This window comes from Orcinus orca, chromosome 1 (assembly GCF_937001465.1).
Source record: "Orcinus orca chromosome 1, mOrcOrc1.1, whole genome shotgun sequence".
Taxonomy (NCBI): Eukaryota; Metazoa; Chordata; class Mammalia; order Artiodactyla; family Delphinidae; genus Orcinus; species Orcinus orca.
In genome coordinates this window covers 16,444,241-16,458,050 of record NC_064559.1, presented here as the reverse complement: position 1 = coordinate 16,458,050, position 13,810 = coordinate 16,444,241, and the positions used below count along the sequence as shown (strand labels likewise).

At 37.4% G+C, this 13,810-nt stretch overlaps 1 protein-coding gene across 1 annotated transcript in view; it reads left to right on the top strand.

Moving 5' to 3' along the window:
• Positions 1-13,810, top strand: part of RRP15 (ribosomal RNA processing 15 homolog) — a 47,494-nt gene that overhangs the window by 16,800 nt on the left and 16,884 nt on the right. Inside the window, exon 4 of the mRNA XM_012533541.3 lies at positions 646-847. Coding sequence (XP_012388995.1) covers positions 646-847 — 202 coding nt within the window. The remainder of the gene's footprint in view (positions 1-645; positions 848-13,810) is intronic.

The window sequence follows — 13,810 nt, the reverse complement described above, 5'->3', positions numbered from 1 at the left end:
AGTTCATACTGGCCATATTTTGTGTGTTCACTAGCTACGTGTGCCTCGTGGCTACTGTAATGGACATGACAGTTCTTAATCTTCAGAGTTTATCTTTCGGTGAGTTTAACTATAGCACAAAGTACTTCAAAAAATATTTTTTTAAATTAGTCTTATAAGAGTTACAGGTAACATAGCTGAATACTTTTTAAGCTTCTTGAGTATTGTTTTTCCCATTTACAGATGAAATTGAGATCCAGAAAATCTTTCCTAGCATCAGATGATTAGACAGCTAACTGTAAATAAAGGCTGTGCTCATTCCATTTACACTGTAAAGCCTTTATATTTTGAGAAGTAGATGTTTGTGTTAAAACATCTTAGTTCTGATTCTTAGTTCTAGTTGTACAAAAGTTGATTTAGAAAGACTAAAGCTGAAAAAAAATCACAAATCAATCCACATATATTTATTCTCTATTCAGAAGTTTATATTCATTCATTGAAATGTATGTTCACTTTTCAGATTTATTCAGCGCTTTTCACTTGAGTGCCTATTAAATTAGTGCCTCTTTTCTGAGCAGTGAAAATACATTGTTTCTGTCCTCAGAGTTTGTGTTCTAGTTGTAATTGTTACTTAACTACATTGCTCTGGTCATTTATGTTCTATAGGGGTGTGGTGCAATTATTTAATGCTGTTCAAAAGCATCAGAAGAACGTTGATGAAAAGGTTAAAGAAGCTGGAGGCTCTATTAGAAAGCGTGCTAAGCTGATATCAACTGTTTCCAAGAAAGATTTCATCAGTGTTCTCAGAGGAATGGATGGAAGCACAAATGAGAAATGTTTGACTGGGAAGAACTCAAAAGCCAAACAGGTAAGACCGTTAGATAGGATTCAGTGCATCAGATGTCAGCTCTTAGAGTTTTGAGGTGAAAAAGCATACTATAAAATTATAGGGTTGGTTTTGTTTTGTTTTTTTTCAGATTTTATTAAAATGTCTACATGCCCACAGCCTAATTTAAAAGTTTGTATTCTTAAATTTCATGATGACTTATTCAGTATGGAAGTTGCCAGTTATAGATGTTGTTAGAACTCAGGAACCAGTAGATTCAGGTAAATTTTTTAGAGACAAGAGCAGTTTCTCTCCTATCTGAAATCCTGCGTTTTGTGCATTTTGTAGAAGACTAAGTGAGGGATACAGCTTCAATTGAGACTGTTACCCACAGCAGTAATTGTGATGGTGTGTAACTTCTGAAATGAAGAATTGGAGCTTTGGGAAATATGGTGAGAATTCATCCTTGTGCTGAGGCAGCTTTGATGATACTTGGCTGTTTGGGAGATGAAGAACATAAATACTTTTCATGATCTTTGGCATGAATCTCTGCTTCTCCAGCCTTTTGACCTGTGAACCCCCACTAGCTTTCTTTTTACTGTACCAGGTGAAAGGTTCTGAAATGTGCTTTACTCTCAGAAGGGCTGTGTTTTTTTTTTAAATTAAAGCAAAGTACATAGTTGGATTTGATGGCTTGGTTTCTATGGCCAACAAAGAGTACTTCAATCAGGAAACTAGAGTTGCTTTCGTAAGTTTTTTGTTTGTATTTTGGGAAGACAATGGGAACTCTGGCAAGAAGAGCATTTAGGAATTTCATGCTAGCCTAGTGTTGAAGTATTTTTCAAGTTTCTTGATTAAGTGGCCATTTTACCTAATTTTGACAAAAATTTTCTAAGCTGTTTATACTTTGCTGATCTCTTGAATATCAAAGGACTCAAATTTTGTATATTTATGTAAATGTGGTGCTCACTGGTGCTGCCTTTTTAAAGTGTTTGTCAGAAGTAATTATGAACACATGAATACTGTGCATGGGGATTTGTACTTTTTAGTTAAAAAGTCTAACAGGCTGTGTTCTGTTCTCACTTGTGATGTAATGATATTTTACTGTAAGAACTGGAGAAAGATCCAGCAGCATTGGATGAGAAAGAGCTAATGGGGCAATGGAAAAGGAAAGACTTTTTTTCCCTTTTCCTCGTTGGTTTCAAAGTAAGTTTTAGTAGAAGCATTTGTTTTTGCTTTGGGATTAGTTTTTTCATGAGTTATGAAAATACATGAAGGGTTCTTTTCAGTGGAATTATTGCATTTTCTTTGTTACCATTTGCTCTTTTGCCCTTGACCTTCTTTTTTTCTACTTGAGTGATCACAGGCATGGTACTAATCTGAGACAAGGTCAAAAATTCCTTGAGATTTAAACCAAAGTGGCTTTGCTTTAAAAGTAATTTGTTTCTAGAACTACCTATCCCACACCAGTGCTACCCTGGCACATTTTTTTCTTTTAAAAATGTTTGTTTTCATTTTGATCTTATACTTATGGAAAAACGTAAAGTACCTATTTGTACCAGGTGCTATCCTTGTATCTTTTAAAGGCTTACAATTCAGACAGACACATGATCTCAAGTAAATAAGATTAACATGACAACATACAAATTCTCAATCAGTATGTCTAGACTATTATCATCAATTACACTAGGTACAATAGACTATAAATTAAGTGGCTATTCCCATCTGTGGGGAGAATTTCAAAGTAACCTATATTATTCATTTAGGACATAGAACAGTTAAGTCTATGTAGGTTACTTGAAATAGGTGGACTTTTAAGGCAATTGAAGAGAAGGAGGGAAGGCCAAGGTGGGAATCGGTTTGGTGTGCCAAAACACCATTCGGAAATGAGTCATGTATTAATGGACTGGATAAAGGAGGACGTTAATTAAGTAGAGAATAAGATTTCAGCTTTTTCTCTTATTTCACCTTATCCTAGCACCACTGCTGCTACACATTTGCCTAATAAATGCTCCTTCTCTCCTCATACAGTCTGACAGAAGAGATTTTATGGAAGTTGCTCATTGGTGTCTCTTTTCTGAGCATAATGGTATTCAGAACACAGGCTTTTAATCTCTTATTTCTAATATTGTGAAATCTTTAGCGTCCATCCACATATAAACTGGATTCACTGGCAGCTGTCTGTCAGGATACCAATCTAGAAAGACCTTCATATCTTCAGGCCCTTTACCCGGTGGTTGTGACATTAAAGTTCAAAACAAACAAGAGCCAGTCGTGTTATATTAAGCAAAGCTGGGTAGAGTGGTAATAATCTAACATAGAGGTCGGGTCCATTACTGTCAGTATACCTCAGGAGTGCTCTTGGTGTTGTGTGTGGTTGGTTGGTTTATTTGTTTGTCTGTTTGTCCGTTTTTGAATCCTTAGGAAGACATGTGACTTGGGGATTTAAGAACCCTGTTTCAAGAATTTCCATACTCCTGCAAGATATTAGAAACTTTGAGACATTGTGACAAACGTTTCTTAGCTATATTACGGCCCTGAACAAGTTACTTTTCTCAGAACCTTTTCTTTTTTACTGCATTAATTTTTTTTAAAATTTTATTTGCAACGCAATAGGAACACTGCTCCAAAAGGGAACTATAACTAAATAAAATACCCTTCCCCATCCCCCTCTACCCCTTGTCTTGTCCCTTCGCCCCAAGGTAATAGATCTTTCTTCTAGTGTTTACCTCCATATATTAAATAATATTCATACTGTGTTGTTATCAATATTAGATATTATCTTTTATGGAAGGTAAAGAATTGGCATTCTTAACATTCCTTCGACCCCATACATCTCATACTCGGTCCTTCCAATATAGTATATTCATGTTTTTGGCTAAATCTGTATTCAATGTAAACATTATTCACTGCTAAGCCAAGTAATATATGATAATATTTTCTTTCTTTATTTCCTTACAGTTTTTGTTTTCCTGGAATTAACATTTGCTTTGTTTTATGCACCAAAGGCTTGCTACACTCTTCAAAAGAACTCTTAAACCCTTCTCAGTACTATTTTCTTCATGGTCACCCTGCTACAGTCCAGACTGATTGTTTTTTACCTGCTAGGCACTGTCTATTTTCGACTTTGCTTTATCACTGTCCTGGGAATTCCCTTTGCCTCTTCCCTGTGCAGTAGTCTCTGTTTCTTGGACTAAATGTCTTATTTTCTCTTGGCTTTCTCCCTCATTTTGATGAGGTTACATTTACCAGTAGCTTTCTGGGAACGTATTTGGGTATCCTCATTTTTAATTGATGCATTGGCTAGATATATGTAGTGGGTTGAATGGTGGCCCCTGAAATAAGTCCACGTCCTGATACCTGGAAGCTGTGATGTACCTTATTTGGAAGAAGGGTCTTTGCAGATGTAATTAAGTTAAGGATGTTGAGATGAAGAGATCATACTGAATTATCTGCATGGGCCCTAAGTCCAGTGACAAGTGTCCTTGTAAGAGACACATGGGAGATCTGACAGGCAGAAGCAGAAGGGGCAGTGTCACAGCGGAGGCAGAGGCTGGAGTGACAGCCACGAGTCAGAGTGCCGACAGCCCCCAGGAGCTGGAGGAAGCACAGAAGCGCTTCTCTCCCACAGCCCTCAGGAAGGGGGGCCTGGCCACACTCTCAGCTGTGGCACGCTAAATGGCTGTTGTTTTAAGCCACCCACTTGGTGGTAGTGATATTATGGCAGACATGGGAAACTAATGTAGTATAGATGTGTGTGTTAGAAATAATCTTCCCTCGGAGATTTGAAGTTATTGTTTCTTTCTTTCTTTTTTTTTTTTTTGCCAGTGAGAGGCCCTGTGCTGTTTTGATTTCTGGTTCTTTACCCCTTGGAACCTTTGGGCTCGTCTCTCTATCTCTGCTGTTCTGAAACTCTGCAGTGAAATGTGCCGGGCGGCTTGCTCACTCCCTGTGCTGAGCCCGTGGTGGCTCTCTCAACCCAGTGAGAAGTTCACGTTCCTCCCTTCTAGACACGTTGTTTGGTTTCTTGGATTTAATATCTTTGATGATTTTTGTGCCTTTTTTTTTTTTCTGTGTTCTCTTTCTGGAATTTCTGCTAATTGGTTGTTAGATCTTCTGGATTGATCCTCTTATTTTCATAACTTTTTTCCCCTCTAATTTTCTCTCTCTCTGGCACCTTTCTGGGGGAAGTTCTTTGATTTCTAGCCCTTAAATTGAGTTTTAAAAATATATGACTTCATATTTTTTAATTTTGAAGAACACTTTTTGTTCCTTTGTTTTATTCTTGGGATCCTATTATTGTTTCACGAATGCACTGTCTGTTCTCTTTGGGGAATTAATTATAGGCATCTTAAATTTGTCTTCTGCTCTGCGTTGTTTTAGTCTCTTCTGAGCTCATTTTTGCTGTTTGCTTTGGCCTCAGTCTTTCCAGTTGGAGGCCTTCCTTAGTACATGGCGATCCTCAGTGTCTACTCATATTTACGAGTAAAGTACTAGAGAATGGATTGAGCATCCCAGCATGAGCCCAGGCTTTACTGGTTGGTGAGCTCAGCTATAGAAGAGTCAAGAGAGTTGGTGCTTTTGTTGGGGAATGTCCAAATGTCAGCTTCTGTAGGACTTTCTTCTGGAACTTTATATCTTTTCTAGAGAAGACTCTTAAGAATCCTCTGCCTATGTATGGGGTAAGAACTTGCTGCCAGTATTCTTGGAGCAGAATGTAGGAATAGTCTTTGGGGCTCCAGCATTCAGTACGTAGACTTATCCAGTACAAGCTCTTTGTGTTAGCCAGTGCTCCAGAGTCGAGGACCTCTCTGGTTTAATATTTTCAGGGAGTAAACTGCTGTCCATGTTAGTGTCAGTCACCTGCCTCCATAAGCTGGCGAGGGGGCCAAGAGGTCTAATAACTGCTGCTTACACGGACTATCAGCCATTCTTCTGTTTTATCACACCCATTACCCCTACCTCCGCCCACTGCCCCCAGTTCCTGAGCATGGATCCACTGTTTGTCACTTGAACATCAGCTTATTTTTTTCTCTGTTAATTGGTTGCTACTACTCTGTCTAGTTTTCATCCCCCCAAAATTTGCTGGCGTATTGTGTCTCCTATTGTTTTCCCTTCTGTATTGTTTCCTTGTATGTTTATAACTTTTATACCTTTATTTTAATTTTTGTAGGCTTTCCTGTAAGAATTGGAGATAAATGCATGTCTGGGGGTTAATTGGAAGACCTCCTTTTTATTTTAAAAGCAAAAAGGTTCATCTGTCGTAGCTTCTTATTGCTTTAATGGAATTACTGGTAGTCTTAAGTTGATTATAAAGTATTTCACAAACAATAAACCTTTAAATTTTGACATTTTTAATGTTTTGAAGTGAATTGTTTGAAAAATACATTATAGGCACACTTCCTAAAATTTTAGCCATATAAAGAGGGAAACACGTGAAGCAGATATATTCACCTCTATTTCTATGGGTTTGCATCTTCTTTGGAAACAATCGTGATTATCTCTCTTCCTTTGAGAGTCTTTAGCTATTTAGATTCATGCTCTGGCACATGTGCGTTTAGCATTGTTTCTTAGAAAATAAAGAAGAAAAGAGAGTATATGCTTTTTAAAAAATATGACTAGTCTGTTAATTTTTGTTACGTAATCTGATTGATAACGAGAATTACTAATTCATTTCTTTACAAGTCACATATCTATGATTTATAACTCTTTTTTAAGGGTGATATGTATTTGTGCACTATACATCTACATTTGACTTACTTCATTTTATGTTTTTATATTTACTGTTTTTGTGAGCTACAACTTCAGCTGTTTAAAGTCTGCTTATTTCATTTAAAACCATGATCTTCTTCAAGGCTTTTGGTGCCTAGATTGGAGTACTGTTTGATATGTTCCAAGACTGCCTTTCATATCATTAGCTCTTTATCAAGACATTTTTCCTCCTCTGATCCTGCTGACTTGGATAATGCTGTTGCCCTTAGAAGTTTTTAAATCTTTTTCTTTCCTAATTTTGTTGTAGGTAGTCATTATTTCTAGAGCAAAGTACTTGGGAACTCATATGTTAGAAACCCCTCCTTAGGGCAGAAAAGGTGTAATTGCTTTTTAAAGATCATTTTTAGGGAAAGAGATTTCGAAATGACTTACAAGTATTTTAAAAGATGTCACACTGATATATTAAATTACATTTGAGTCACCAATTACTGTACTTTACTCCTTGGAGCTGAGCTTGGGTACTGTGAAGTAAGACAAAAAGTTACTTGATGGGCTTGTTTCAGAAGAAATAACAGCTAATATTTGTAAATCAAAAAAAGCCTTCACTCTAGTGCCTAGGGCAGTTATTATTCTAAGTATTTTTCATCTCTAAAAAAATGAGCTGTTTCTTCAGTTACATATGTATGGTTTATTTTTTTTTCTTAATAAATAATTGTGTATCTCTTTCATCATGTTAAGCCAGGTCATTTGTACAGATGATATACATCACGTTAATAAATGTAAACACATTACACCTTGGCATTCACAAATTTAACACTTTTTTTTTTTTGCTTTTTCCTTTTTTAAAAAGTTCCTCATATTGTAAAGCTTATATGCAGAAGTATGTCACTTACTGGTGAGTTCACTACCCAGTATCCACTTTTATGCCCATTGTTTTCTCTATTCCCTATCATATCATGTCACAGTAAATCTTGTTAAATCAATACAGGGGACTTAGTTTATTTTTATTTTTTATTTTATTTATATTTTGTGAGATAGGGCTATGAAATGCAACATTGTTAGTGGAAGTTAGAAAGCCTAAGAAAAGAGTGATTCTTAGCCAAAAAATAAAAATTTGGGGTAAAGTATTGAATGTCAAATTCAGTGGAGGTTGGTTCTTTGAATGAATCAGTCCATCGAATATTTCACATAGAAACGAGAAGAGAAACCATTTGAAAAATTGTTTTAGTACATGTTCCAGGTGGTATAGATGTTAGCTCATGAAATTAGAAAGTTTTAAAGTTGGAAAAATTATGATGTGAGAATGTTCATAGAAAATGTGACTCTCAAGAGGAATGTGCTTTGGAAGAATATAAGAACCTTAGCTTTGATTTTAAAATGTCATGAAGCAAACGTAGTGGTGGCACTAGTTCATCCATTGAACCAACCTAGCCTGTAGGTAAAGGTGCTTTGAGTAACTGAAGAAGCATTTTTCATTGTATAATGGTGAATTCAGATGATAACAGGGAAGGAGGCAGCAGTGAGTGATACTTCTGTTGAAGTGTTTACCTTCAAGCTAAAGAATTTCGTGAAGAAAGTCATAAATTGGAACAAGTGTTCAGTGTTGCTGAAACCAGCCTATACTGAGACAGTCTTTGAAAACACTTAAATGAAATAAGCATCAGAGAACGAAGCCATAATCAGTAGACATTTTCACTAGTAATAATTCAAGGAAAAAAGAGACCGTGCATCTCATTTTTACTTCTTTTCAAGGCACACTTAAGCAGTTGGTTAGGAGGAAAAGAACTGCCAATCTTTGTACTACTGTAAGGGGAAAAAGCCTAAGAGTTTTCCAGTTTTTCACATTCTTTATAATTTTCTTTCTTTTCTCTTTTCTTCTTCCATAGGGGTTGGAATATAGGGTGTTTGCTGACGGGTGGGGAGCTAGTGAGTAAGTTGGGATCAGATTTTTTAGTCTCGTACCTTCAGTTAAGGAATTTGGACTTTATCCTTTAGGCATTTGGGAGCCAGTTGTAAGTTTTCATCAGGTAAGTGATGTGATAAGGTTTGATTATTTTTAAGAAAAAGAAGGCTGGAGGATGTAAAGCCAGTGTCAGAAGACCAACCAGTGGGAGGCTATTGTGGTAATCAGAGCAGGAGGGGAGAACTAAAAGGGGGTGAGCTAAGGTTGCATGGGGGTGAGAAGAAAAGAGGAGCCAGATTTGACAGGCAGTTTTGAGGTTGACTGGGTCTGGGACTCACCTGATTCAGAGGGATGAAGGAGAGGGAGGGACTGTGGGTGGGGTGACTGTGAGGTCGACGACAGCTTGGGAGATTCAGAAATGGTGACAGCTTTCACCAAATCAAGACTGTAAAAGGTGGAACATGTCTGAGAGGTAAAGACTTTTGGAGGCAATGTCTGCTCCAGGTTGTAATGAGAAATGAGACGAATGACAGTAAATCAGGTCAAAAACGTCAAGCGCGGGGCAGAGGCCCTGGGTTAGTGCGGGAAGCCTGACACAAAGGAACAGGCGGCCCGAAGAGCAGTGTGTGTGAAGGCCGCTTAGTGCAGGAGCTCACGAGTCTGTCTGTCTCTGCAGGGTCCCGAACACAGAGGACAGTTAGTCTGTTTACCCAGTCGGGGAAGGTGAATAGTGTACTTTAGAAATGGAAACATTTCTAGGTTTAAAGAATTAATTGTCACCTATTCGGAGGGAATGCTCTAATCCAGAATCTGTAAATCCCTCCCTTGGACCAAATAAATGCAGCCCTGAATGTACCAGACACATACCAACATGTGGCAGGGCATGTTGGCTGCTTCCTTGATGTTGACCTTGAGTGAATTTCTTTTTTTTAAGATAAGATTGTATTTAGGGCACTCTGTTTAAGGAAGCAACAAAAACTTACATTTTGTATAAGAAAAGTTTTCACTAGAGATTAGTTTTAATCCTTAAGGGAATAGTACCTTCCTTCCCCCATTCAGAACACATACCAGTCTAGAGTGATGTTTTCCCAGTATGTTGAAAAATCAGGGTTTTAGTCATTAGAGCTGCTAATTTTTTTCCTTACCTTTCAAAGTTGTGATTATTCCTTTTGCTCTTTTCTTGAAAAGTTGACTAAAATTCAGTAAGATTTCTTGGAACTTAAGTGCCTGTTTCCTTAAAGGTGGCACAGAAGCAAAGGTGATGCAATTTAAATCTGTTAAGTCTCTAAGGAGAGCATATTGGCTGCTGTTAGGAGATCATTGACTATATGTTATTAACACTCTTGAAATTACAGACTTTCTGCAGTGTTTTCATTTATTTGAAATTGTCAATATATCAATTTGGGCTTTTGTTAAAACGAAACCGCAATAATAATTTTGTAGTAAGAGAAAGTGCTAGCTAGTTTCTGTTAGAAAGTAATTTCCTTACTGATTGCAGGACAACAAATTTCAATCAAAATCAAGGGGAAAAGTTACTGGAAGAGACTAGGTATTTACTTTTTTCTGATTTTGTGATATGAGTGCTTTAAGTGTCAAGCATAGAGGTAAGTTAGGGGGCTCTGTTTCTCATACATTTCTCATAAATGACAACTATGTGATTTCTTCACAGCTAGGTATTTAGTGGTGGGAATACTTTTGAAATACCTGGCTTCTTTGGTATCTTGGTAACTTAGACCTAGACTCTGAATTGCTGTGTACTTTTAAAATTGTGCATTCCTGTTGATTCATAGACCTACTGAATTCTCCTCCCAAGGGAGAAAGCCTAGGAATGGAGGGGCTCCTCACACAGGTCCCTAGGTGGTCCCCCGGCCTTTTCCAGGCCTCCGTTTTTAAAAGGAGTTGGGGGTGTGGAAGGCAGGCAAGGGGGTGGAGAAAGATGCTGTCCTTAAGTTGCCCCTACATTGCAGGGCAACACTGTTTTACTCTCACATGAAAGCGGCTCTAACAGGAATGTGTGGAATGCTCACTTTGTAAATAATTCAGCTTAATGTTTGTTTACTGAAAATGCCTAAATAGATTAGAGTTTAGACAAAAGAGAGACTCCAAGTTTGAAGTAAGAATGAGCATGATTGTACACTTTGCTGTTGATGGGAACAGCCTAAAGCCAGTTTCTCTTTGTACTCACTTTTAAAATATGCTGTTTAATTTTAACATAGGGTGGTTTCTGATTTGAACAGCAGTTTTAATCAAAGTGAACGTACGTTTGGCAGTGTGGTAACATACAGCATTTGACATGGGGGAAATATGGGTATAAGTGAAAAATATAATTATGGAGCTGCTGTGGAAATCTTTAGTTACTGTTAAAATAAAAATTAATAGTGGTGCCGTACATCTTCTGGCCTGCTTTGAAGAAATGTTCTATTTGAAGGGGCTGAAGTGGCTGCTTGCATAGGATTTTCATCAGTGAGATTGAGGCTTTTTCTTTCTTTCTTTGATTTTTGTTTTTTAATTTAAATGTCCTGCACAAGATGTGTCTTACACCCATGTGTTTGCACTTATGGTGCATTTTTAAAAATCAAAAGAATTATTTTACACACTGACTAGAGAACCAGACCGCCTGGGTTCAGAATACTTGGTCTGCCGCTAACTGCAGATGGGTTGCTTACCCACACCAAACCTAGGATACTTCTCTGTTTCAGACAGTCATTCTAGGAGTTATAACGACCTCACAGAGATACTGTGAGAGTCAGGTGATTTAGTATACGTAAAGTGCTTAGAATTAGAAAGCTTGGCATCTAGGAAGCACTATATAAATGTTTGCAATAGCATGTCATTAGAATGAGTTTCTTATAGTCAGTTCTTATTTTTTCCTAACAGATAATAGTTAAAGATGAATCTGAATTTGGAAGCTAGTTTGTAAGGAAACTGTTGTTACTACTGCTGAATTACTGGATCGTCCAAAAATTATCTAATAATTGAATAAAAATTGTGTTTAGATTTGGAAGGTTCTCTCTCATTTAGGTGTGTCTGGCCTAGTAATGCATTCTTCTTACAAAGTAATAAAACTAGATTTTGAGGACCTAGAAATGTGTCCACTTTCTCTTACCCCACACTTCAAGCTGTGGTTGAACTGTAACTTTCTTCCTTAGCAAGGGGGATTTGGTTTCTAAGTGGGTGCTTTCCTACTATTTGAACGTTCTCAACTTTGTGAATAGTGCGCAGAACATTAGAAGATCACAGATGTCCTCAGTCGGGGGCTCTGTGTGTACGTGATGACTCAGGGCATTAGTGGTAGGGACAGGGTAAATGGGCTGGGAGGGGCCTTATTATTGTTTGCTTTGCGCCAGGTACTATGGAAGGTGTTTTTATATAATTATCATTTTAAGAAATACTAGAACTCTCATTTAAAGATGAGAAACCCAAAGTCAGATTAAATGACTTGCCTCAGGACACACTGATAATAATTGACAGACGCGGGGTGAAAACCTAGTCTCTATTGCTCCAGAACTGTCTTTCAGCCATTAGTGCCCGTGTGCTTAAAATAGTGAGGTACTTTTTTAGAAGCAGAACAGAAAACTGTCTCCATTCTCTCACCTAGATGAGCTGGAAAGAAGGGGGGCTGTCTGGCGAGCCCCAGTGTTGCCTGCCCAGACTAGACAGAGAGGTAAGCAAGGCAGCTTGCTGAGTTCTGGGTCTCACCTCCCCTTCACTGGTTATGTAGTAGCACTTGGGGAATGACCCACTTTAAAACCTTATTCCTTAAAACTGGTTAAGGAGGAAGTAAGATAAAATATTATAGTAAAACACTTCAGAATTATGAAACTCATTAGACTCATTTAGAAAATTCTTTGGGGAATTCTCTGGTGGTCCAGTGGTTAGGACTTGGTGCTTTCACTGCTGTGGGCCTGGGTTCAATCCCTGGTCGGGGACCTAAAATCCCGGAAGCCACGCAGTGTGGCCAAAAAAAAAAAAAAAAAGAAAGAAAGAAAATTCTTTATAAGTTTACTGTTAGAATTGACTTTCTATTCATTTATCAAGGAATTTAAAGTTATTGGATATCATTTAATCATTGTTTGCCTAATAGAAATTTTAGAATCCTTTTTTTTTCAGTTATTTTATAGAAAATTTTCAAACAGGAAAAACATGTGAAAGACCAGTATTTCTGTCACCTAGTTTCTAAAATTGTTAGCACTTGTCCATGTGTTTATTTTATACCTGTCTGCCTATCCTCTCTCCACCTAGTTTTTGTTTGTTTGGGATGATTATTTGAAGGTAGTCCCTATACTGTCCCAGAGATTCTTTTTTAAAAATTAGGTTTATTGTTGTATGATTCACATACCACAGAATTCAAAGGATTCTTTTATAACTTCGAGAACTGGAATCCAGTCGAGGTTCACACCGAGCATTTGCTTGTATCCTGGTCTCTTTTCTTCTTGACCAGTCCCTTGTCCTCTCCCACCCCACCCCACCTTTTTTTAAGAAGAATATATAAAGAGACAAACCAGTTGTCTTGAAGAATGAATCCAGATTCTGAATTTGCCTGATGGTTTTGTCATGATATCTTTTAACTTGTTCCTCTCTGCCCCTTTTTTAGTAGGCTGGAAGTTAGGACTAAAGGTTAGGATTTAGGTTAAACTCTTTTGGCCTATTTCATAGGTGTGATACTTAGATGCTCTGTACTTACTATTGCATCACATCCATATTAGTGATGGTAGTTTTTCATTTGGTTAAAGTGGTAATAAATAGTCCCTTATTAAAAGTGCATTTTCCCCCTACAGTTATAAAGTAATTTCTGGGATGAATAACTTTGGAAGGAGCAAGTACCTTTCTCTATCTTTCCTTTGCCTTTTAGCATCAATTGATGATCCTTGTTTAAAACAGTTATGTCATTGGAGTTTACAGAATGGTGATTTTCTCATTTATTTTTTATTTATTTAATTTTTCTAGGGATGAATTTAATTTCCTAAAGATGGGGGCTAATGTTCCCTTCCCTTTAATTACTGCTTTCTGGAGTGAGGAGTTGGGTTAGCAGTCATCTCCAGTGCTGGCAAGAGAGCCTTCTCTCCCCCCCGCCTTTTGTTGTTTTTTGTTTAGTATCATGGACATAAGAATTTTTATTTGTTCAGTATTTTACAAACATTATGCTTTTTGATGCTTAAATTCACAAATGAGGTAATGGGAACCAGTGCAAAGTGGCTCTTGTGCCCTTTTGACATGACCCCATTTTTCTTTGAGTACTTCTTGCCTTCTGGGATAACAAGATGTCCCAGACCAAACCTTGAACTTCCTGTGTCCCAGACTTGGAATCACCCATTTGTACAAGGAACTCTAGTGAGACAATCCATTTATTTTTAGATCTTTTGTTGACTTCACTAGATTGATTGATAGTA